Below are 27,444 nucleotides of genomic sequence, written 5' to 3' on the forward strand. Positions count from 1 at the left end.
CCCATCCCGACTAGGCCCACGAGCAGACGAAGCACATGAGAGGATCCACTGCAACCATCAGTTGCTGCTGTTGCCGGAGCGAGAGCAGAGCACCATCACGTCTAGCCACCACCACAGGCACACGACACAATAGCCATTGGCCCGCGCCGCCGTGGCCCGCTCCGCCTGCCGGACAGATCTAGCCGCTGCAGCTCAGGCGAGCACCACCACCACCACAATGGCCCCTACACGAGAAATCCATTCCGACGAGCAGCCACGCCGCGATACCCAACGCCAATGCCGAGCCCAGGCCGGACAGGGGTAGCTCGTGCTGCCCCATCATGTGAGAGGAAAAATACACGCGCCGGCGCCAGCGCCGGTCTAGCTTCTCCTGGCCGAGCCCCTTGGCGGCGGCGACTGGGGAGGAGGGAGGATGCCGACTCTTGGTGGCGGAGATCGAGGGCCCTCCCCGTCACCTCGCGGGGGCAGCGCGGGAAGGGATAGGGTTCGGGCGAGAGGAAGTTTTGACCCGATTCTTAGCTACTTAATGAGATAGAGCATCAAAAGGGGTAGTAACAAGCACGTAAGTCTTGGGTCCCTCCTATCTATCTGATGAGACAGGACTTTCAACACCCGGGTGTCCCTACACCCTCTATGAACAATAAATTAAAAAAAATTAAAAACATTCAAAAATCTCTGAAAATTTGGGACATCAAACATGATCAAACTTGCGATGATCTTGAAAAGTTTCAGTTTAAAATAACATTCGAGGAGCCCTCACCTAAAAAAACCAAAATCACTGTTCAAAGTTTATGTACACTTTTGAGTGGTGATTTTTTTTTGGTGATGCCTCCACGAAGGTTTTTGTGCCTGAAACTTTACAAGAACATCAAATATTTGATCATATTTGATCCCTGGATGTTTCAGATTTTTTTGATATTTTTTTAACAAACTTACAGTTCATGAGGGTGTAGAGGCACCCGGAAGCTGTTACACCTTTCTCTTATGTGATTGGGTTGCTTCACTACTCTCATTGAGTCATTGTTACCCCGAGCTAGCTAGGCCAAGGTTCATGCTTGACCGAAGCACATGGTTTCGATTCGGGGCGACTTTAATTAGAGCATCTCCAGCAGTAGGAACCACAGGATTTGCTCCACTTAGCTACGCAACAAGTTCCTAGCTGTCACCGTAATTGTTAACCCTTAATCCGAGCGCATGGCTCACGCTTGCCAGGAGCACATTATTTCGGTTCGGGTCAACTTTGCATCTGTTAGGGCATTTCCAACGTGGATCATCGCAATGTATCCGTCGGCGCCCATGGCCTACGCCTTCGGGTATGGTGTCTCCGCCATCAACCTCTTCCCAATCCGCCCATTCCACGCCATTTCCATTAACGAATATTTTAAGTCAACCGGTGCGAACATGGCAATCCGTATACAAATTATCATTCCAAATTTGAACCTACTGATAATTGTATTAACAATGTCACGCATGCCACACCATTTTTGTTAACAAATACTCCCGCCGTTTCTAAATATTTGTCTTTCTACAGATTTCAACAAGTGACTACATACGGAGCAAAATGAGTGGATCTACAATAAAAAATATGTCTATATACATTCGTATGTGATAGTCCATTCGAAATCTTTAAAAAGACAAATATTTAGGAACGGAGGGAGTATTTCATATCAATGGCACACATAGATGAGTTGGATTACCACGCATGTGACAGGTAACCTATGTGCTACTTTCGATGCTACTACATACGGCTATAAGATAGCTGATTTCTCAGCCAAATCTTCCCATCCACTGGAGTACCAAACAGAATCATCAACATACTTTGAGAACTACAGGACTAGCGTACGGTATCTCTCTCTCTCTCTCTCTCAAATCCAAATTAACTACTCCCTCATCCATAATAATTGTCATGGTTTTAGTTAAAATTCGAACTCAAACCATGAACAACTATTATGGATATAGGAGGGAGTAGTTCTTTTGAGGGAATAAGAAATTTATGCGTTTAGGGTGTGTTCGGATCTCCTCCAGCTTCACAAAACTTCTCAAATCCAGCTTCTTTTTGTGGCTTCTAGCTTCACCTGGCGATCCAGAAAGCGTTCTGCTTGAATCGACAGCTTCTTGTAGCGCTGAAGCCCAGCTGGGAGGGTTGTGGCCCATTTGGCACCGACTGGGCCGGCTAGAGGCAGCTAATTCAGGCCCAGTGCATCGATTCACGTGGGAAGAGGTGTACCGATTCGCTGCAGATCGCTACATTCTTTTCTTCGAGCGAGGGGGCAGCGAACCGTTTTCTTTGGCGGTGGCAACACCTTGTAAATTGAGCAAACTTCCGATTCTCCAATCCGTGGAGCTGGGCCGACGCTGCTTCGCGTTTTTGCACTGCAATTAGTCGGAGCTTCCTGAAGCTAGCTTCTCGGAGATATTTCGTTCGGCTCAGATCTGCTCCAAGAATTTATGAAGTGTGGAGTGGGAGGAGCTCAGAACACGCCCTTAATACCATCTGGTCCTCAAATTAAGTCAGTGCCGGCTGGTATATTTACCTTTTCTGAGGCAATAAATTGTGACTTATAAAACGAAAAAACAGAAAAATTAAGATAAACCCTATAAACCGGAAGGAATGGAGTACTAATTAACTTACCACATTTGCCATGGTGTAGTTTAGTCTATGTACTCCCCTTAAAATTATTTTGTCCCACGCTAACCATATATATATAAGCATGTACAGTCCGCAGTGCACACAACTAATAACTGCACCCCTCATTTCCTTACTAGTTGGACTTGGAGATGGACATTTCTGTTGCTCAATATGTAGCTTTCTATGGGGTTATACTTGTGATTGGATGGCTATTACACTGGGTATACAGATGGATTAACCCAGTTTGCAACGGGGTTCTTCCTCCCGGCTCCATGGGAGTGCCAATTATTGGTGAGACCTTGGACTTCCTCAAGGCAAGCCCTTCCTTGGACATCCCAGACTTTTTGAAACTAAGGATGAAAAGGTAACGTGTACCACTTGTTGAATTAATCATACTACTACTATTTACTCCCGCCGTTCCTAAATACAAGTCTTTATAGAGATTTCACTATGGACTACATACGGAGCAAAATAAGTGAATCTATCCTCTAAAATACATCTATATACATCCGTGTGTGGTCTATAGTGAAATCTCTACAAAAACTTATATTTAGGAGTTGTCATTTCTCATCATTGCAAAAAAGTAAACATACGATGGACCTGTGTAAGACAATAGGCTTTGGGGGGAACCGGCACAACCCTTTAGGGGTGGCCTATCACATATATATATATATAATGAGGTGATATACAATGTTACAATATACACATGGAAATACAGTCTAACACCCTCCCTCAATCTTAGCCACTTTCTAATGAATCTAGAAGGGTAAGATTGCGCCTGCAAGTCTCAAACTGTGGCAAAGGCAATGGCTTGGTGAAGATGTCAGCAAGTTGATCCTTGGAAGAAATAAACTTGATCTGTAGTTGCTTCTGAGAGACACGTTCACGCACAAAGTGATAGTCAACTTCAATGTGTTTCGTTCGGGCATGGAATACCGGATTTGCAGAAAGGTATGTAGCACCGATGTTATCACACCAAAGAACAGGAGGCTGTGATTGGGTTATACTTAACTCCTGAAGCAAGGACTGTACCCAGATAATCTCTGATGTGGCATTGGCCACAGCCTTATACTCAGCCTCAGTACTGCTACGCGAGACAGTAGCCTGTTTCCGAGCACTCCAGACAATCAGGTTAGAGCCAAAGAAGAAAGCATAACCCCCCGTGGATCGCCTGTCATCCGGATTGCCAGCCCAGTCTGCATCAGAATATGCTGAAAGACAACCAGAGTCAGACGGCCGAATATGCAAACCATGAGCCACCGTGAAACGAATATAGCGCAAAATCCGCTTAACAGCAGACCAATGAGTGTCACGGGGTGACTGCAGATACTGGCAGACTCGGTTAACAGCATAGGAAATGTCTGGTCGCCTGATCGTCAAGTACTGGAGCCCACCAACAATACTCCGGTACTCGGTCGCATCAGAAGAAGAAAGAAGCACACCATCAACAGCATTGAGCTTATCAGTGGTAGACATGGGTGTAGTCGTCGGTTTGCACTTAAGCATCCCAGCTTGCTGCAACAAATCCAGAGAGTACTTCTTCTGCGTCATAACAAGACCAGCAGCACGAGAAGTAACCTCCACACCAAGAAAGTAATGAAGCTTCCCAAGGTCCTTGACCGCAAAATCAGCACCAAGTGAGCGAACAAGCGCAGTAGCAGCCGACTGAGAGGAGCTGACCAAAATGATATCATCTACATAGACCAACAAGTGCATAGTAACCTCAAGCCTTTGAAGAAGAAACAATGAGTAGTCAGCAGTTGATGATGCAAAACCATGAGCACGAAGAGCCATTGCAAGACGAGCATGCCAAGCACGAGGAGCCTGCTTCAGACCATAAATTGCCTTGGACAGACGACAGAGATGATCAGGGCGATCCGGATCAGAGAAACCCGGAGGCTGGCGCATGTAAACCTCCTCCGCCAAGACACCATGAAGAAAAGCATTTTGAACATTAAGCTGACGAAGAAACCAACCTCGAGTAACAGCCAGAGAGAGAAGAAGTCTGATGGTAGTAGGCTTGACCACTGGACTGAAGGTGTCTTCATAGTCAAGTCCAAAACGCTGTCGAAAACCACGAGCAACTAGACGAGCCTTATAGCGCTCAATGGACCCATCAGAATGCCTCTTCACTTTGAAAACCCATTTGGAATCAATGACATTTACCCGTGATTGTGGAGGAACAAGAGTCCATGTCTGATTGCGAAGAAGCGCTTGATACTCCTGCTCCATGGCCTCTCTCCAATGAGGAATGCACATAGCAGCTTGATACGTGCGTGGCTCAGAGGATGGATCTGCGAGAGCAGCAGACATGCACGCCGCTAACCAAGCAACTGTGCCATCGTGACGTTGCTTAGGCTGAAAAATGCCACTCCGACTGCACGTATGTGGACGTAGAGCAGCAGCAGGAGCCGGCGGAGGCGAAGGTGACGGAGACGTGACGGTCGCCGGAGATGCAGGAATCACCTCAGGCGAGCCCGGGACAGACGACTCCGGGCTGCATGGCGAAGACTGGCCCGACGACAGGGGCTCAGAGGCCATGGGCGAACCGAGGGTGGGCGAGGCCAGCTCCGGTGACACCGGCCCAGACGACCTTGGCGAGGCGAGAGCAGGCGAGGCCGGCCCTGGTGAGAAGGGCCCAGACACCCTGGGCGAGGCAGGGGCGGGCGAGGCCAGGCCTGGTGATGACTGCCCCGACGCCCTGGGCGAGACGGGGACCGAGGAGGCCGGCCCAGTCGGCGGGGTTGCAGGGCGCGACGATGGCGAAGGCAGCCCAGAAGCCAGAGGCGACCGGGCCAGGACGTCGATCGGCCGTGCATGAGCACGGAAACCGAGGCCATGCAGGGGCGCCATGTGCTCCTCATGCACAACAGAAGGTGCCGAGGATGAAGGCGATGGCGACGAAGAGGAAGACGCCGCTTCCAGAATCTCCAAATGAGCCCCACGACCAGTGCCTGCACCATGGTTAGGCAACAATAGAGGAGAATATGCAACATCATCAAATTGGTCAGAAGCAACAGAGGATGAATGCATGACAGGTGGCTCGGTAGTGGACACAGGGAGTTTGGCAAAGGGAAAAACATGCTCATCAAACACAACATCCCGAGAGATGTAGACACGATTAGTGGGAACATGAAGACATTTGTATCCTTTATGAAGAGAGCTATAACCAAGAAAAACACACTTCTTGGAACGAAACTCGAGCTTACGCTTGTTATATGGACGGAGATGGGGCCAGCAAGCACACCCAAACACCTTGAGAAAGGTGTAATCCGGTTGTTCATTAAGGAGAACTTCAATGGGAGTCTTCATATTCAAAACACGAGTGGGAGTACGATTGATGAGAAAACATGCAGTGGTGAAAGCATCACTCCAAAAACGAAACAGAACAGATGCATGGGCCAAAAGAGTCAGACCAGCTTCAACAATGTGACGATGCTTACGTTCTACTGAACCATTCTGCTGATGTGTATGTGAACATGCTAAACGGTGAGTGATCCCAAGCGACTGAAAGAAGGAGTTGAGGTTGCGATACTCGCCACCCCAGTCCGACTGAACATGAACAATTTTGTGCTTGAGAAGGCGTTCAACATGTTTTTGGAACTGAACAAAAATGTCAAACACATCAGATTTACGTTTGATAAGATAAAGCCAGGTAAAGCTGTTGTAAGCATCAACAAAACTGATATAATAATTATGACCACTAACAGAAGTCTGAGCAGGACCCCATACATCTGAAAACACAAGTTCTAAAGGATGTTTCACCTCACGACTGGACTCCGAAAAAGGAAGTTGATGACTCTTCCCTTGCTGACAAGCATCACACACTGCTACATCTTTATTACTAGACACACTAGGAAGCTCATGACGACGCAAAACATGCCGGACAATAGGTGTGGCTGGGTGACCAAGACGAGCATGCCACTGTACGGAGATACCCGAACTCCACTGAAGACGCGAGCGACGCCAGGATGCTCCAGACGATAGAGACCTTGGCAGAGCCGCCCACTAAGAAGAATGTCCCTCGTGCCTCGATCCTTAATAAAAAGATCAAAAGGATGAAATTCACAAAGCACATTATTATCACGAGTGAGTTTAGGAACTGAAAGAAGATTACGTGTCACAGATGGAACTCGAAGAACATTGCGAAGTTGAAGACTCCTATTGGCATGTCTAGTGAGAAGTGATGCTTGACCAATATGAGAGATGTGCATACCTGCTCCATTGGCGGTGTGGATCTTGTCGGAGCCATGGTAGGGTTCACGAGTGTGAAGCTTCCCCATCTCACTGGTCAGGTGCTCTGTCGCCCCAGAGTCCATGTACCAGTGGGGATCAATGGAGTAGGACTGAGTGTGTCCCTGTGGCTTCTGCGGCGGCGGACGATCAGCCATGGCGACCTGACGAGCAAAGTTGCGTGTATCCTTCCCGTCATTGCCAAGACCAAGAAAACCCCGCTGGAAGCGCTTGTGACACTTCGAGGCCCAGTGCCCATCGCGACCACAAAGCTGGCACACACGTGGACCGCCAGCCCCTGGCAGCGTCGCAGTAGGAGGAGGGGCCGAGGCGGGTGGTGGTGACTGCCCCGAAGGAGCCCCTAGCGGGTGGTGGCGGCGTTTGCCGAGAGGGCGCCGTTGCCCCTGGATCGGCGCGTCTCGACTCGTTGCTCAGTAAGCAGGAGGCGTGAAAAGACCTCGTGTGCTGGCATGGGCGTGGAGTTGCCCCTCTCATTGATGATCTCGACTAGGGCGTCATACTCCTCATCAAGACCATTGACAATAAACGAGTTGAACTCGGAGTCGGTGAGGGGCTGTCCAATGGAGGCCAGCGTGTCGGCGAGACTCTTGACTTTGTTGTAGAACTCAGTGGCGGTGGAGTCAAGCTTCTGACACTCCCCAAGTTGGCGACGGAGCCCAGATACACGAGCCTGCGACTGTGCCGCAAACGAGCGCTCAAGAATAGTCCATGCCTCGTGGGACGTCTTGGCGAAGACAACAAGCCCAGCAACGGCCGGAGAGAGCGACCCCTGGATGTAGGAGAGGTTCGCCTGATCCTGCCCTGTCCAGACACGGTGAGCCGGATTATAGACCGGACCATGCACGCTGTCAACCAGCGCAGGAGGGCAAGGGAGAGAGCCGTCGACATAGCCAAGCAGGTAGTGACTCCAAAGAAGCGGAAGAACCTGCGCGCGCCAGAAGATGTAATTGTCCGACGACAACTTGATGGTGATGAGATGGCCGAAGTGAAACGGCGGCGGCGGCTGCGATCCCATCGAGGAGACTGGCTGAGGTGAGAACACCGTGGAGACAGTCGGAGGGGCAGCCGGCGCGGTGAAAGAGGGCGCGATGGCCGCGGTTGACGCCGCGAAGCCTGCCGGCGCGACATCCTCCGCCACCAGCGGCGCAGTGGCCGAGGGTGCGACAGCCGCGGTTGACGGGGCGGCGGTGGTGTGGGCCACAAGCGCCTGCCCGGGCGAAGTAGCAGCCAGCGGGAGCGCGAAGAGGGAGCCGACGCTCCGTGTCCCGATCGGCGCCTGAAGGGAGGCGGCATCCAGCGGCCTCGAGAGAAGTGCCGCGAGGGAGGCCGACAGAAAACCGGTGGAGGTGGAGCCGGACGCAGCGGCGGACGTCATAGCAGTCGTGCGACGGCGGCGGCGGGCGCGGCGGCGGCAGCGGTGGCGGCGGCGGCGGCGGCGGCGGTTTAGGGTTTTTAGGCGGAAGCGGACGTAACCTAGCGTGATACCATGTAAGACAATAGGCTTTGGGAGGAACCGGCACAACCCTCTAGGGGTGGCCTATCACATATATATATAATGAGGTGGTATACAACGTCACAATATACACATGGAAATACAGTCTAACAACCTGATTCTCCATAGTACTAGTATATATATCGTCCTAGCTAGTGCTTCGGGTCAATTACTGGTTGTGCAGGTACGGCCCAGTTTTCAAGACAAGCTTGCTGGGTCAGCCTGCAGTTATTTCCACCGACGCAGAGGTCAATCGATTTGTGTTTCAGCACGAGGACACCTTGTTCACTATCGGGTACCCTTGGGTAGTGACTAAGATATTCGGTGAGAAGAGCATCCAAGCCTTCCATGGCACAATCCACAAGTTCGTTCGGAGATGCACCTTCACACTGCTCGGCCTCCAAAGCCTCAGAGAGGTGCTCCTTCCTGAGATGGAGGGCGCCGTCAGGGAAGGCCTTGCTGCATGGGCCACCAAGCCGAGCGTCGACGTGCGCGGCGGTGCGCCTGACGTAAGTGCATGCCTTGCCCTTGGTTTCAAACCCATTTCTCCTTTCTGTAATTTGAGTTGCTCCTGCATGCATGGTGTATATACAAATGGAGGTGCTATCTACGGAGTACTATCTATCTATCTATCTATCTATCTATCTATCTATCTATCTATCTATTTGTTGATATATATTGCAGCTTCTGTTCGAGATGGTGACGAGGAGGTGCGTTGGTTTCGATTCCACCAAGTCAAGAGAACTGAGGGACAAGTTCGATGCGCTTTTCACAGGATTGTTCTCCTTTCCAATATATTTCCCAGGGACACCATTTTACCGATGCATGCAGGTAGGTATACAAATTGTTTGTTTGCAAGATCTCAAGTGCTCAATTATATTTTGAGTTTGGACTGAGAAACCTGGATTAAAATGCCCTACTCTACTTGTATAGCCTTCAATTAAGAGATACTTTAATTAATAATATGCTTGCGCGTGTAGGCCAGGAAAAATGTGCAGAAGATACTACGGGATACGTTGGCGGAGAGGTTAAGTACACCAGGGAAGAAACATGGCGACCTCCTTGACGTAATTGTCCAAGAGCTGCAGGGTGAAGGGCCGTTAATAAGTGAGAGTTTTTACGGTACCCTGGTACTCCCTCGGAGTAACATGGAGTACCAGTAAAATCTGACCACTCGTATTAAAGGGTATTATAGACTTTCTCAGAAATTAAAAGGGTACTTTTGTTTAACCTAATAGCTGGAGTTTCATGAAAGTTGCCGCCGCCGCGATAAACGATTTGCCGTGCTAGTGCTTATGTACGCGGGAAGGATCATCAATCAATGAGTAAAAAATATCTAATCCTCCATGCATGAGCACACACTGAATCAACTAATCGGTGGTTTGGCCATGGATTTCCGTGCCATGCAGCCCGTGCAGGGCACCAGTTGAACGATTGGACAATAAAGGCCAACTCTACTGCGCGACCCTAAACGGACGTCCGGATTGGTTGGATTTTGTCTCTTTGGAGCGCCGATAGGTTCGCCCGTGTCCGGCTTTGTCAGATGGGTCGTGCGTGCGCCCACCGCGCGGCCGCGCCTCAAATCGTGTCCGGGGTGGACGTGAATAAAAAAAATATAAAAACTAGAATGAAATAACTAAAAAGGTAAATAAATGCATTTAAAAAAACATAAAACATATATAGGGGTCGGCCACAAAACGGCCCAGTTTCCACAGCCACTTAAAAGGCCCAGTTTCATAATTAACATATAAAAACAAAATAAAAAAACGCTTCGCGCGCGCTCCTGCCGCGCCCGTCGATGCCGTGGTCGTCGCCGTCTTCACTGGCCGCCGGTGTCGTCGTCGTCGCTGACGAGGTCGACGTAGGCCGGCGGCGTCCACAGGTGGGCCGACGGTGCGTGGTAGATGGGGGCGGGCTGGACGGCCGGAGGTGCCTGCACCACCTCCTCCCGTGGCGACGCCTCCCGCTCCGGTGACCGCGGCGGAGTGGGGCACCAGTTCACGCCCACGCGGCCGGCCATCTCCGGAGCAGTGCAGGACCAGCCCCACCCCTGGCCCAGCAGTTGCTGGAACGCGGCCACCGGCTCCTCCTCCTCGGGGATGGCTACCTCGCCGGCAGCGAAGCGGGCCGTCATCTCCTCCAGGCCCTCCCATTGCCTCTCATCGTGCGTGTACATGGAGTCCTCCATGACACGCGCCATGAGACGGGCCTCCTCCTCCTCCGTCATGCGAGGAGGTGGTGGTGGCGATGGAGACGGCGGAGGGGATGGCGTGGGCGTGACGCCGCGCACCCGCCTACGCCCGCGCTCCTGGGGAGCAGGCGCTGCGTGCTCCTGTCGTGGCCGCCGCGGCCCCGTCGAGGTGCCGGCGAAGAACGACGCGCGCCTGGTGTCATGCTCGTCACAAAACCAGGTGTCCCAGAGCCCGGAGTCGGGGGCGTACCTGGGGTCGTAGAAGAGGTCGTCGGGGAGGAGGCGGCGGCGGCGCTCGATCTCCATGTCGCGCTCACGGCCGCTCGTCGGGACCGGCGGGATCGGGACCCGGTCGGTGGAGAGATGCCAGTTATTGGGGAGATGGACGTCGCTCCAGGGGAGCGGCGTCCTCGTCTCCCAATAACGGCAGCACACCGACGAGCGGATGTAATGCCAATCGCGCTCGTCGGCGGACGTGGGCGCGATGGAGAAGGCAGGCGGCGCGGGGGCCCGGCATGGTGGCGATGGCGAGCCGCGGCAGCGTCCCGACAAGGAACCAGCCTCGCAGCCGTGCTTGCCTTTGCGGCCCATGGCTGCGGGCGGCCGGCCGGCGAGGTGTTGGCTAGGGTTTGGGACTGGGGCTGTCGGGTTTCGAGGAGGCTGCGGGATGGCGTGGGGCAATGTGGACGACGACCTGTCCACGCTTCCCATATAGTCTCTGCATGCATCACAACTGGATTCATCACCAGTACCTGTAGTTTCTAAGTTTGACTAAATTTTCCTTTTCAACTGAAGGTGACCAATGAGATTATTCGAATAAGCAATGCCGTAGTTGGAATATTCAGAAAAACTCTCACCGATGTACAAGTCAACGGTGAACACTCATAAACATCAACGCAATATAGTAATTTTTTTTGTTCACTAACAAAGCAGTAGAGTTACATAGAAATGTGTTGATTCCTTCTTCCCGTAGGCTACACAATTCCAGCCGGGTGGCAGGTCATTGTGAACCCCATGGCAGTTCATCTCAACGAAGAATTGTTCGAAGATCCACTGAAATTTAACCCATGGAGGTGGATGGTTAGTGAAGACATTGAAATGGCTGCATTATTTCAATTATATTCCCAATTTTCTACCTGAGAGATTCTGTTGGAACTAACGTTGTGGGTGTAAATAAATTTGACAAATTTGAAAATGCAGGATGAGTCAAAGCGCAGCACAATGTTGAAGAATTTCTTGCCATTCGGAGCAGGCATCAGGGCATGTCCTGCCGCAGAGTTTGTCAAGCTGTTTGTATCACTTACCCTCCATATTTTGGTGATGGAGTATAGGTGCATACTTTTTGCAGTTCAAAGCATGTTGCCTTTAATTAGATCATGCACCGTGCTTGTTGATATGCAGTGTGTAATTTTACCTTTCTACGCAGATGGGAAGAAATGAAAGGAGCTGATGCATTTCGTAGCGCGGATGTTATGTTCCCGCACGGCTATCACATTCGACTCAGAACAAAGGACGGCAAAATTAATTGATGCAGATACCAAATGGAACGCCTATCAAACTTCTCAGGATGTCAAGGTTTAGCCGGACATGACGAGGGCGGGACCGCGCGCTTCTCTTCTTGAAGATGTTATTGCTAAAGAAGTCGATTTAGTCGCATATGTGTTGAATTCATATCTTGTAATGGTTCTGTCATAGTGGTCCATGTTATGTACATTATTTGTTGATGGCTTTGACCTCGTTGTCTTGCATCAAGTTAAATAAATATGGTTATTTGCATCATAATGACGAAGAGACCCTAGTTTTTTTTTTTTTTTGAGACAACGAAGAGACCCTAGCTAGTACAGAAACAAGCTTCCGGACGGTTTTCATACATGGGCCTGACACGGTTTTTTATTCCGCCTCAAAGCCTATGTGCTAACTCTAGTAGAAAAACCCATTACAGGATTTTCCTATCTCCGGCGTCTGGACCAGGAACGCACCAACTATATTTCCAAAATACCAGCAGCATCCAGCCGGCGGGGGGACGTCGTAGATCGTATGATGACTAGCAACATCCGGAGATTTTAAACGCTGCTAGTGTGGTGTTGCATGCTTGCGTACAAATGTAAACAGCTAGCAGCGTCCGAGGAAACTAAACGTCGCGGGTAGGTACACTACTGGCAGCGTTCATATTATCTGCCTATGCTAGTAAGGTTAGTTGGTCTAAACGATATGTTTAATTTATATATTTATTTAGAAATCCTTTTAAAATTAAGTTGTTGTCTTCTAATTTGTACTTCACACTATGTTATCATCTGTTCATACAAGTTGGAAGGCAAAAGAAACAACGACAACAGCATTTAGGAGCAATGAAACGCAGCTAGCGTACACATTAGCAGTGTCTAGTATCACTAAAACGCTGCTAAGATTTCATGAATTTTTGGTAGTTTTCCAATATTATGTTAATTAACAGTTAAGTAGATACTAAAATTATTTGTTCATATAAACAGGAAGGCAAAAGACAAATGGTTGTGCTTAAATACCTAAATGTGGAACCTTTACCAACATCGCTTGTTTGCTGGCAAACGCAGCTAGTGCTCTACCGGAGAACAAATAGTTTTAGCAGCGTTTGTTCCACGGCAGACGCTGCTAAATGGCAAATTATATTTAATATATTATGTGTGACCATCTTATTTAAGAGCAGCCTTGATGTTAATATGGTGCACATTGCTTATATACAATTTTTGTGTATCACCATCCCATTGTTAAAAGTCTTGCAAGAACTTGAGCCTTCTGAGGGCACTTGGATTCTCGGCCGTCGGATTGCTTGTCCAAACGAATGCCGCCCGTTGGATCTTCAGACGGAACAATCCTGACCGTCGGATCGAGTCTAATGTGACAATCAATGAATAGTCTCCAAACTTGCTACACCCGCGGTGCCGCGCTAACTCTCAATGACACGCGGGAGCCAGGTGTGGTGCGCCGTACCCGTTAGTGACTGCGGGGACGGATCTGTCCGGTGTTGTCTGCTTGTGCGGGATAAATTGTGCCACCACGTGTGAATGTAGCTACCTGTCAAGGGCATTTACGAGATTTCATATGATGTTCCTTGTGTGGCGTGCTATAGGTGGCTGCATTGTGGCTAATGCATGGGCGCTTAGATGAGGTGCTAAGTGCATTATAAATCTTAGCAACCAGTCTCCCCAATGTATAGGTGCTTAACTTTTGTATCTAAGCTTCCCTCATGGAATTGTTTATAATAATTAAACTCCTTCATGTATTGGTTGGTAGTCATTTTACATAGATTCTTGTGCTTAGCACCGTTTCTTCCCGGGGTCATCGTAATACTCTCTTTTCTCTTTAATTGCTTTGCCACATCATTTTTACTAGTACATGTTGGAGCACTTGGAAGGGCGTAAGGGCGAGGAATAGACCGATTGGGTGAGAGACTGGTAACCCACGCCATGACCATCCTTTCCGCCACGACCCGCCCCTTCTCATCCCCGCTTGTCGAGCGGATGATGCACCCGGCGCCGCTGCTCTAATGGAGAAGCGTGTCAATTTCGGTGCTCGGTTCTCCTCCCCGACAGTCACCGGCCGCACAAGAGGTCGAGCGCGAGCTTGTGGCAACCCACACTTGAGCCCAAGCATTGCCTAGGTCGCCGTCGACACCTACTAGCGCGAGCTCGCCTTGGTCTTAGTCCCCATCTCCTCCACGCTCGGCACGAGTGCGGGTCACCGCTGAACTGCATAAGGCGGGGCTGCAGCCCACGCCCCCGCTTTCCCCTTCGCCCAGACAACCAAGCCCTTCACCACCGAGCTCCTCTAGGCCACCACCTCCGCCCCTCCTATTCGCCGCCAGCCACTGGCCATCGGACCCTTCTTCCTTATCACGTTGACAGAGCATCGCCGGTTGTCGACCCTCCTGCTTGAACCCGAAGAGGTTGCGAAACGCCCGGAGGCCTCGTCCCATCTTGTGATCTGACACCAAATCACATTGTTTCTTGTCGCCATTACCACTGTAGCAACATGGGAGAGGTTTCTTTCTTGATTCTTAGGTTACTCTTCTCTTTCTACTAGATTGGTGATGTTCTGTTGTTCATCTAGGTCTCGTGTTACTATTTTGGCCTTATCAAACTTATTGTCCTTTTGCTCATCTAGGTTTAATTATTTGTGCTATGCTGGATGTGGTTAGTGTTGGGAAACGCAGTAATTTCAAAAAATTTCCTATGCACACGCAAGATCATGGCGATGCATAGCAACGAGAGGGAAGATTGTTGTCCACGTACCCTCGTAGACCGTAAGAGGAAGCATTATGACAACACGGTTGATGTAGTCGTACGTCTTCATGATCGACCGATCCTAGCACCGAAGGTATGGCACCTCCGCGATCTACACACGTTCGGCTTGGTGACGTCCCACGAACTCACGGTCCAGCAGAGTGTCGAGGGAGAGCTTCGTCAGCACGACGGTGTGATGACGGTGATGATGATGCTACCGGAACAGGGCTTCGCCTAAGCACCGCTACGATATGACTGAGGTGAATTATGGTGAAGGGGGGCACCGCACACGGCTAAGAGATCAATAATCAACTTGTGTGTCTATGGGGTGTCCCCTGGCCACCACGTATATAAAGGATGGAGGGAGGAGGAGGCGGGCCCTCATAGGGCGCGCCCAAACTGTGGAGTCCTAGTAGGATTCCACCTCCCACATGGAATAGGAAAAAGGGAAGGGAGAAGGAGAAGGAAGGAAGGGGGTGTCCCCTTTCCCTAGTCCAATTCGAACGAGTCCATGGGGAAGGGGCGCGGCAACCCTTGAGGCCTTTCTCTCTTTTCCCTATGGCCCATTAAGGCCCAATACGAATTCCCGTAACTCTCCGGTACTCTGAAAAATACCCGAATCACTCGGAACCTTTTCGATGTCCGAATATAGCCTGCCAATATATTGATCTTTATGACTCGACCATTTCGAGACTCCTCGTCATGTCCCCGATCTCATCTAGGACTACTTCGGTCATCAAATCACATAACTCATAATACAAATCGCCACAGAACGTTAAGCATGCGGACCCTACGGGTTCGAGAACTATGTAGACATGACCGAGAGTCATCTCCGGTCAATAACCAATAGTGGAACCTGGATGCTCATATTGGTTCTGACATATTCAATGAAGATCTTTATCGGTCAAACCGCATAACAACATACGTTGTTCCCTTTGTCATCGGTATGTTACTTGCCCGAGATTCGATCGTCGGTATCTCAATACCTAGTTCAATCTCGTTACCGGCAAGTCTCTTTACTCGTTCCATAATGCATCATCCCACAAATAACTTATTAGTCACATTGCTTGCAAGGCTTATAGTGATGTGCATTACTGAGAGGGCCCAGAGATACCTCTCCGACAATCGGAGTGACAAATCCTAATATCGATCTATGCCAACTCAACAAAAACCATCGGAGACACTTGTAGAGCACCTTTATAATCACCCAGTTACGTTGTGACGTTTGGTAGCACACAAAGTGTTCCTCCGGTATTCGGGAGTTGCATGATTTCATAGTCATAGGAACATGTATAAGTTACGGAGAAAGCAATAGCAACAAACTAAACGATTGATACGTCTCCAACGTATCTATAATTTTTGATTGCTCCATGCTATATTATCTACTGTTTTGGACTATATTGGGCTTTATTTTCCACTTTTATATTATTTTTGGGACTAACCTATTAACCGGAGGCCCAGCCCAGAATTGCTGTTTTTTTGCCTATTTCAGTGTTTCGAAGAAACAGAATATCAAACGGAGTCCAAACGGAATGAAACCTTCGGGAACGTGATTTTCTCACCGAACATGATCCAGGAGACTTGGACCCTACGCCAAGGCATCAGAGAGGCGGTCACGAGGGTGGGGGGCGCCCCCCTAGGGCGCGCCCCCCTGCCTCATGGGCCCCTCGAAGCTCCACCGACATACTCCTTCCTCCTATATATACCTACGTACCCCCAAACGATCGGAACAGGAGCCAAAAACCTAATTCCACTGCCGCAACTTTCTGTATCCACAAGATCCCATCTTGGGGCCTGTTCCGGAGCTCCGCCGGAGAGGGCCGTCATCACGGAGGGCTTCTACATCATCATAGCCTCTCTGATGAAGTGTGAGTAGTTTACCTCAGACCTTCGGGTCCATAGTTAGTAGCTAGATGGCTTCTTCTCTCTTTTTGGATCTCAACAAAAAGTTCTCCCCCTCTCTTGTGGAGATCTATTTGATCTAATCTTCTTTTTGCGGTGTGTTTGTTGAGACCGATGAATTGTGGGTTTATGATCAAGTATATCTATGAATAATATTTGAATCTTCTCTGAATCCTTTTATGTATGATTGGTTATCTTTGCAAGTCTCTTCGAATTATCCATTTGGTTTGGCCAACTAGATTGGTAGTTCTTGCCATGGGAGAAGTGCTTAGCTTTGGGTTCGATCTTGCGGTGTCCTTTCCAAGTGACAGAAGGGGCAGCAAGGCACGTATTGCACCGTTGCCATCGAGAATAACAAGATGGGGTTTATTTCATATTGCATGAATTTATCTCTCTACATCATGTCATCTTGCTTAAGGCGTTACTCTGTTTTTAACTTAATACTTAGATGCATGCTGGATAGCGGTCGATGAGTGGAGTAATAGTAGTAGATGCAGAATCGTTTCGGTCTACTTGTCACGAACGTGATGCCTATATACATTATCATGCCTAGATATTCTGATAACTATGCTCACTTCTATCAATTGCTCAACAGTAATTTGTTCACCCATCGTAGAATACTTATGCTCTTGAGAGAAGCCACTAGTGAAACCTATGGCCCCCGGGTCTATTCTCATCATATCAATCTCCATCACTTTAATCTTGCTTTGCTTTTTTACTTTGCTTTTACTTTTCACTTTGCATCTCTATACCAAAAATACCAAAAATATTATATCTATCAGATCTCACTCTCGTAAGTGACCGTGAAGGGATTGACAACCCCTAATCGCGTTGGTTGCGAGTAGCTATCGTTTTGTGCAGGTACGAGGGACTTGAGCGTGGCCTCCTACTGGATTGATACCTTGGTTCTCAAAAACTGAGGGAAATACTTACGCTACTCTACTGCATCATCCCTTCCTCTTCGGGGAAAACCAACGCAAGCTCAAGACGTAGCAAGAAGGATTTCTGGCGCCATTGCCGGGGAGTATACGCAAAAAGTCAACATACCAAGTACCCATCACAATCCCTATCTCTCGCATTACATTATTAGCCATTTGCCTCTCGTTTTCCTCTCCCCCACTTCACCCTTGCCGTTTTATTCGCCCTCTCTTTCTCCTTCTTCTTCTCCTCCTCCTTTTTCGTTTGCCTATTTTCGCCCGCTTACTTTTTGTTTGCTCGTATGGTTGGAATAGTTGTTTATTTATTACTAAACAAAGAACCTAAGATCTATGGATCCTCATCCGCTTGCTAATATTTTTAAGAGATCCAGTTATGTTGAACCAATTGCTAGTAAGTTTTGTGCACTAGATTATCTTTATGAGGTTTTGCTTGAAATTCGTGAATCTGAAAAGTGTGATGAAGTACTTTATGAAGTGATTCATGATAGATCTTTGAATAAAAAGCATGATTGCAATAATGATAGTATAAATTCTATTAATGTGAATTGTGCTAATAATATGCAAAACCCTAAGCTTGGGGATGCTAGTTTTGCTATGTCCTCTACTTGTTGCAATGATCATGATTGGGGTGATTCTTCTTATGATATTGAAAATTTATTTAAGCCCTATGATGAATATGAGATTGATTATAATGTTTGCAATAATATTGAAAGTGGGTTTGGAAGAATGTCAACTTTAGATCCCACATATTTGGAGAATGTTCAATCTTATGAAGTTTTTGATAAAAGTGCATTTGGAAAGGTCATGACTTTAGTTAATGTTAATCCCACTATCTTGGAAGAGTGTCAACTTTGCATGCATGTGGATCGTGTTGAAAATACTCTATGTGATAGCTATTTTGTTGAATTTGCTTATGATCCCACATGTAATTATTATGAGAGAGGAAAATATGGTTGTAGAAATTTTCATGTTACTAAATTACCTCTCGTTATGTTGAGATTGCTATTGTTTCTTTCCTCTTCCTTGCATATGCTAGTTTTTGCTTGCCTTGATAATTTGTTCGCCTATAAGATGCCTATGCATAGGAAGTATGTTAGACTTAGATGTGTTTTTCACGTGTTTTATGATGCTCTCTTTGTGCTTCAATTCTTGTCTTTCATGTGAGTATCATTGAAATAGTATGCCTAGCTATAAGACCCAATATTTATCCTTTCCTGTTATTCAATAAATAAATTATTTAGTCTCTATTTTGGTTGTGTTTTTTTGTGTGTTTAATTAGTGTTTGTGCCAAGTAGGACCGCTGGGAAGACTTGGGGAAAGTCTTGTTGAACTTGCTGTAAAAAAACAGAAACTTTAGCGCTCACGAGAACTGCTGTCATTTTTATTTGAAGAGTGCTATTTAGTTAATTATTTTTTGCAGATGATTAATAGATAAATTCCTCACGTCCAGAAATTTATTTTAGAATTTTTGGGGTTCCAGATCTTGCGCTAGCTACAGATTACTACAGACTGTTCTGTTTTTGACAGATTCTCTTTTTCATGTGTTGTTTGCTTATTTTGATGAATCTATGGCTAGTAAAATAGTTTATAATCCATAGAGAAGTTGGAATACAGTAGGTTTAACACCCATATAAATAAAGAATGAGTTCATTACAGTACCTTGAAGTGGTATTTTGTTTTCTTTCGCTAACGGAGCTCACGAGTTTTCTACTTTAAGTTTTGTGTTGTGAAGTTTTCAAGTTTTGGGTGAATTCTTGTGATGGATTATGGAACAAGGAGTGGCAAGAGCCTAAGCTTGGGGATGCCCCGGAAGGCATCCCCTCTTTCGTTCACTTCCATCGGTAATTTACTTGGAGCTATATTTTTATTCACCAACATGATATGTGTTTTGCTTGGAGCGTCTTGTATTATTTGTGTCTTTGTGTCTTAGTATGCCACAATCATCCTTGCTGTACACACCTTTTGAGAGAGCCATACATGAATTAAAATTTGATAGAATACTCTATGTGCTTCACTTATATCTTTTGAGCTATGTAGTTTTGCTCTATGTGCTTCACTTATATCTTTTGAGCGTTATAATTTTGCTCTATGTGCTTCACTTATATCTTTTGAGCTATGTAGTTTTGCTCTATGTCCTTCACTTATATCTTTTGAGCCTTATAATTTTGCTCTATGTGCTTCACTTAGATCTTTTAGAGCACGGTGGTGGATTTGTTTTAAATAAACTATTGATCTCTCATGCTTCACTTAAATTATTTTGAGAGTCTCTTAATAGTATGGTAATTTGCTTAATAATAATATGCTTGGTATTCAAGATTTGTGAAACTTTCTTTTGAAGTGTGTTGAATACTAAGAAAAGATTGAAGCATGATAATTGTTTTGAGATATGGAGGTGATAATATTAAAGTCATGCTAGTTGAGTAGTTATGATTTTAAAGAATACTTGTGTTAAAGTTTGTTATTCCCGTAGCATGCACGTATGGTGAACCGTTATGTGATGAAGTCGGAGCATGATTTATTTATTGATTGTCTTCCTTATGAGTGGCGGTCGGGGATGAGCGATGGTCTTTTCCTACCAATATATGCCCCTAGGAGCATGTGCGTAATACTTAGCTTTGATAACTTCTAGATTTTTGCAATAAGTATATGAGTTCTTTATGACTAATGTTGAGTCCATGGATTATACGCACTCTCACCCTTCCACCTTTGCTAGCCTCTCTAATACCGCGCACTTTTCGCCGGTATCATACACCTACCATATACCTTCCTCAAAACAGCCACCATACCTACCTATTATGGCATTTCCATAGCTATTCCGAGATATATTGCCATGCAACTTTCCACCGTTCCATTCATGACACATTCGTCATTGTCATATTGCATATCCCGGTACACCGCCGGAGGCATTCATATAGAGTCATATTTTGTTCTAAGTATCGAGTTGTAATTGTTGAGTTGTAAGAAAAATAAAAGTGTGATGATCATCATTATTAGAGCATTGTCCCAGTGAGGAAAGAATGATGGAGACTATGATTCCCCCATAAGTCGGGATGAGACTCCGGACGAAAAATAAAATAAAAAAAAGAGGCCAAAGAAGCCCAAATAAAAAAAGGCCATAAAAAAGAGAAAATTCCCAAATATATATATATATATATATATATATATATATATATATATAATGAGAGAAAAAGAGAGAAGGGACAATGTTACTATCCTCTTACCACACTTGTGCTTCAAAGTAGCACCATGATCTTCATAGTAGAGAGTCTCTCATGTTATCACTTTCATATACTAGTGGGAATCTTTCATTATAGAACTTGGCTTGTATATTCCAATGATGGGCTTCCTCAAATTGCCCTAGGTCTTCATGAGCAAGCAAGTTGGATGCACACCCACTTTGTTTCTTTTTGAGCTTTCATATACTTATAGCTCTAGTGCATCCGTTGCATGGCAATCCCTACTCACTCACATTGATATCTATTAATGGGCATCTCCATAGCCTGTTGATATGCCTAGTTGATGTGAGACTATCTTGTCCTTTTTGTCTTCTCCACAGCCACCATTCTATTCCACCTATAGGGCTATATCCATGGCTCACGCTCATGTATTGCGTGAAGATTGAAAAAGTTTTGAAAAAGTTAGAGTATGAAACAATTGCTTGGCTTGTCATCGGGGTTGTGCATGATTTAAATACTTTGTGTGGTGAAGATAGAGCATAGCCAGACTATATGATTTTGTAGGGATAACTTTCTTTGGCCATGTTATTTTGAGAAGACATAATTGCTTTGTTAGTATGCTTGAAGTATTATTATTTTTATGTCAATATAAACTTTTGTCTTGAATCTTTCGAATCTGAATATTCATATCACAATTAAGAAGATTTGCATTGAAATTATGCCAAGTAGCACTCCGCATAAAAAATTCTCTTTTTATCATTTACCTACTCGAGGACGAGCAGGAATTAAGCTTGGGGATGCCTGATACGTCTCCAACGTATCTATAATTTTTGATTGCTCCATGCTATATTATCTACTATTTTGGACTATATTGGGCTCTATTTTCCACTTTTATATTATTTTTGGGACTAACCTATTAACCGGAGGCCCAGCCCAGAATTGCTGTTTTTTTGCCTATTTCAGTGTTTCAAAGAAACGGAATATCAAACGGAGTCCAAACTTAATGAAACCTTCGGGAACGTGATTTTCTCAACGAACGTGATCCAGGAGAGTTGGGCCCTACGCCAAGGCATCAAAGAGGCGGTCACGAGGGTGGGGGGCACGCCCCCCTATGGCGCGCCCCCTGCCTTGTGGGCCCCTCGAAGCTCCACCGACGTACTCCTTCCTCCTATATATACCTACGTACCCCCAAACGATCAGAACAAGAGCCAAAAACCTAATTCCAGCGCCGCAACTTTCTGTATCCACGAGATCCCATCTTGGGGCCTGTTCCGGAGCTCCACCGGAGAGGGCCGTCATCACGGAGGGCTTCTACATCATCATAGCCTCTCCGATGAAGTGTGAGTAGTTTACCTCAGACCTTCGGGTCCATAGTTAGTAGATAGATGGCTTCTTCTCTCTTTTTGGATCTCAATACAAAGTTCTCCCCCTCTCTTGTGGAGATCTATTCGATGTAATCTTCTTTTTGCGGTGTGTTTGTTAAGACCGATGAATTGTGGGTTTATGATCAAGTCTATCTATGAATAATATTTGAATCTTCTCTGAATTCTTTTATGTATGATTGGTTATCTTTGCAAGTCTCTTCGAATTATCCGTTTGGTTCAGCCAACTAGATTGGTAGTTCTTTCCATGGGAGAAGTGCTTAGCTTTGGGTTCGATCTTGCGGTGTCCTTTCCTAGTGATAGAAGGGGCAGCAAGGCACGTATTGCATCGTTGCCATCGAGGATAACAAGATGGGGTTTATTTCATGTTGCATGAATTTATCTCTCTACATCATGTCATCTTGCTTAAGGCGTTACTCTGTTTTTAACTTAATACTCTAGATGCATGCTGGATAGCGGTCAATGAGTGGAGTAATAGTAGTAGATGCAGAATCGTTTTGGTCTACTTGTCACGGACGTGATGCCTATATAGATGATCATGCCTAGATATTCTCATAAGTATGCTCAATTCTGTCAATTGCTCAATAGTAATTTGTTCACCCACCGTAGAATACTTATGCTCTTGAGAGAAGCCACTAGTGAAACCTATGGCCCCTGGGTCTATTCTCATCATATCAATCTCCATCGCTTTAATCTTGCTTTGCTTTTTACTTTGCTTTTACTTTTCACTTTGCATCTCTATACCAAAAATACCAAAAATATTATATCTATCAGATCTCACTCTCGTAAGTGACCGTGAAGGGATTGACAACCCCTAATCATGTTGGTTGCGAGTAGCTATCGTTTTGTGCAGGTACGAGGGACTTGAGCATGGCCTCCTACTAGATTGATACCTTGGTTCTCAAAAACTGAGGGAAATACTTACGCTACTCTGCTGCATCATCCCTTCCTCTTTGGGGAAAACCAACGCAAGCTCAAGACGTAGCAATGATCATCGTGCTAAGCTAACGGATGGGTCAAGTCAATCACATCATTCTCTAATGATGTGATCCCGTTAATCAAATGACAACTCATGTCTATGGTTTAGGAAACATAACTATCATTGATTCAACGAGCTAGTCGAGTAGACGCAAACTAGTGGAACTCTGTTTGTCTATGTATTCACACATGTACTAAGTTTCCGGTTAATACAATTCTAGCATGAATAATAAACATTTATCATGATATAAGAAAATATAAATAACAACTTTATTATTGCCTCTAGGGCATATTTCCTTCAGTCTCCTATTTGCACTAGAGTCAATAATCTAGTTCACATCATCATGTGATTTCACACCAATAGTTCACATCTTTATGTGATTAGTTCACATCTTCATGTGACTAATACCCAAAGGGTTTACTAGAGTCAATATCTAGTTCACATTGCTATGTGATTAATACCCAAAGAGTGATCATGTTTTGCTTGCGAGAGAAGTTCAGTCTACGGGTCTGCAACATTCGGATCCGTATGTATTTCGCAAATTTTCTATGTCTACAATGTTTTGCATGGAGCTACTATATCTAATTGCTCCCACTTTCAATATGTATCTAGATCGAGACTTAGAGTCATCTAGATCGGTGTCAAATCTTGCATCGACGTAACTCTTTACGACGAACTCTTTGTCACCTCCATAACCGAGAAACATTTCCTTATTCCACTAAGGATATTTTTTACCGTTGTCCAGTGAACCACTCCTAGATCACTATTGTATCCTCTTGCCAAACTTATGGTGAGGTACACAATAGGTCTGTTACACAACATAGCACACTTTATAGAACCTATGACTGAGGCATAGGGAATGACTTCTCATTCTTTTTCTATTTTCTGCCTTGGTCGGGTTTTGAGTCTTTACTCAACTTCACACCTTGCAACACAGGCAAGAACTCCTTCTTTGACTATTCCATTTTGAACTACTTCAAAATCTTGTCAAGGTATGTACTCATTGAAAATATATCAAGCGTCTTGATCTATCTCTATAGATCTTGATGCTCAATATGTAAGTAGCTTCACTGAGGTATTTCTTTGAAAAACTCCTTTCAAACACTCCTTTATGCTTTCCAGAAAATTCTACATTATTTCTAATCAACAATATGTCATTCACATATACTTATCAGAAATGTTGTAGTGCTCCCACTCACTTTCTTGTAAATACAAGCTTCACCACAAGTCTGTATAAAACCATATGCTTTGATCATTTTATTAAAGCATATATTACAACTCCGAGATGCTTGCACCAGTCCATAGATGGATCGATGGAGCTTGCTCACTTTGTTAGCACCTTTAGGATCGACACAACCTCCTGCTTGCATCCTATACAACTCTTCTTTAAGAAATCCATTGATGAATGCAGTTTTGACATCCATTTGCCAGATTTCATAAAATGCGGCAACTGCTAACATGATTCGGACAGACTTTTAAGCATCGATACAAGTGAGAAAATCTCATCGTAGTCAACACCTTGCGACAATTCGAGTTTGTAGACAGTAACACTACTATCAGCGTCCGTCTTCCTCTTGAAGATCCATTTATTCGCAATGACTCACCGATCATCGGGCAAGTCAATTAAAATCCATACTTTGATCTCATGCATGGATCTCATCTCAGATTTCATGGTCTCAAGCCATTTTGCGGAATCTGGGCTCATCATCGCTTCCTCATAGTTCATAGGTTCGTCATGGTCTAGTAACATGACTGCTAGAACAGGATTACCGCACCACTCTGGTGCAGACCATACTCTGGTTGACCTACGAGGTTCGGTAGTAACTTGATCTGAAGTTTCATGTTCATCATCATTAGCTTCCTCACTAATTGGTGTAGGAATCACTGGAACTGATTTCTGTGATGAACTACTTTCCAATTTGGGAGAAGGTACAATTACCTCATCAAGTTCCACTTTCCTCCCACTCACTTCTTTCGAGAGAAACTTCTTCTCTAGAAAGGATCCATTCTTAGCAACGAATATCTTGCCTTTGGATCTGTGATAGAAGGTGCACCCAACAGTTTCCTTTGGGTCTCCTATGAAGGCGCATTTCTCCGATTTGGGTTCGAGCTTATCAGGTTGAAACCTTTTCACATAAGCATCACAACCCCAAACTTTAAGAAACAACAACTTGGGTTTCTTGCTAAACCACAGTTCATATGGTGTCGTCTCAACGGATTTAGATGGTGCCCTATTTAACGTGGATGCAGCTGTCTCTAATGCATAACCCCAAAACGATTGTGGTAAATTGGTAAGAGACATCATAGATCGCAACATATCTAATAAAGTACGGTTATGGCATTCAGACACACCATTATGCTATGGTGTTCCAGATGGCGTGAGTTGTGAAACTATTCCACATTGTTTTAAATGAAGGCCAAACTCGTAACTCAAATATTCGTCTCCGCGATCAGATTGCAGAAACTTTATTTTCTTGTTATGATGATTTTCCACTTCACTCTGAAATTCTTTGAACTTTTCAAATGTTTCATACTTATGTTTCATCAGGTAGATATACCCATATCTGCTCAAAACATCTGTGAAGGTCAGAAAATAACTATACCCGCTGTGAGCCTCAACACTCATCAGACCGCATACATCAGTATGTATTATTTCCAATAAGCCAGTTGCTCGCTCCATTGTTTCGAAGAACGGAGTCTTAGTCATCTTGCCCATGAGGCATGGTTCGCAAGCATCAAGTGATTCATAATCAAGTGATTCCAAAATCCCATCATCATGGAGTTTCTTCATGCGCTTTACACCAATATGACCTAAACGGCAGTGCCACAAATAATTTGCACTATCATTATTAACTTTGTATCTTTTGGTTTCAATATTATGAATATGTGCATCACTACGACCGAGATTCAATAAACCAATTATATTGAGTGTATGACCATAGAAGGTTTTATTCATGTAAATAGAACAACAATTATTCTTTGACACAAATGAATAACCGTATTGCAATAAACATGATCCAATCATATTCATGCTCAACGCAAACACCAAATAACATTTATTTTAGGTTCAACACTAATCCTGGAGGTAAAGGGAGTGTGCGATGGTGATCTTATCAACCTTGGAATCACTTCCAACACACATCATCACCTCGCCCTTAACTAGTCTCTGTTTATTTTGCAACTCCTGTTTCGAGTTACTACTCTTAGCAACTGAACCAGTATCAAATACTGAGGGGTTGCTATAAACACTAGTAAAGCACACATCAATAACATGTATATCAAATATACTTTTGTTCACTTTGCCATCCTTATTATCCGCCAAGTATCTAGGGTAGTTCCACTTCTAGTGACCATTTCCTTTGCAGTAGAAGCACTCAGTTCCAGGCTTGGGTCTAGCTTTGGGCTTCTTTATGGGAGCAGCAACTTGCTTGCTATTCTTCTTTGAAGTTCCTCTTTCTTTCCCTTTGCCCTTTTCTTGAAACTAGTGGTCTTGCTAACCATCAACACTTGATACTATTTCTTGATTTCTACCTTCGTCGATTTCAGCACCATGAAGAGCTTGGGAGTTACTTTCGTCATCCCTTGCATATTATAGTTCATCACTAAGTTCTAGTTACTTGGTGATAGTGACTAGAGAACTTTGTTAATTACTATCTTATCTGGAAGATTAAATCCCACTTGATTCAAGCAATTTTAGTACCCAGACTATCTGAGCACATGCTCACTGGTTGAGCTATTCTCCTCCATCTTGTAGGCAAAGTACTGTCAGAGGTCTCCTACCTCTTGACACGGGCATGCGTATGAAATACCAATTTCAACTCTTAGAACATCTTATATGCTCCGTGGCGTTCAAAACATTTTTGAAGTCTCGGTTCTAAGTCGTAAAGCATGGTGCACTAAACTATCAAGTAGTCATCATACCGAGTTTGTCAAACATTCATAACATCTGCATCTGCTCCTGCAATAGGTCCATCACCTAGCGGTGCATCAAGGACATAATTCTTGTGTGCAGCAATGAGGATAATCCTCAGATCACGGACCTTGTCCGCATCATTGCTGCTATCATCTTTCAACATAGTTTTTCTCTAGGAACATATAAAATATACGGGGAGTTACATCGCGAGCTATTGATCTACAACATAGTTATGCAAATACTATCAGGACTAAGTTCATGATAAATTAAAGTTCAATTAATCATATTACTTAAGAACTCCCACTTAGATAGACATCCCTCTAGTCATC

At 45.4% G+C, this 27,444-nt stretch overlaps 1 protein-coding gene across 1 annotated transcript; it reads left to right on the top strand.

Annotated features, from left to right (window-relative positions):
- Positions 1–2,778: 2,778 nt before the first annotated feature.
- Positions 2,779–12,095, top strand: LOC119283903 (cytochrome P450 87A3-like). Its single transcript, XM_037563259.1, has 8 exons — positions 2,779–2,993; positions 8,560–8,884; positions 9,060–9,206; positions 9,356–9,505; positions 11,362–11,440; positions 11,540–11,646; positions 11,767–11,897; positions 11,993–12,095. The coding sequence occupies exons 1-8, from the start codon at positions 2,779–2,781 to the stop codon at positions 12,093–12,095; spliced, it is 1,257 nt and encodes a 418-aa protein (XP_037419156.1).
- The last annotated feature ends 15,349 nt before the right edge of the window (positions 12,096–27,444 follow it).

Source organism: Triticum dicoccoides, chromosome 4A, assembly GCF_002162155.2.
Source record: "Triticum dicoccoides isolate Atlit2015 ecotype Zavitan chromosome 4A, WEW_v2.0, whole genome shotgun sequence".
Lineage (NCBI taxonomy): Eukaryota > Viridiplantae > Streptophyta > Magnoliopsida > Poales > Poaceae > Triticum > Triticum dicoccoides.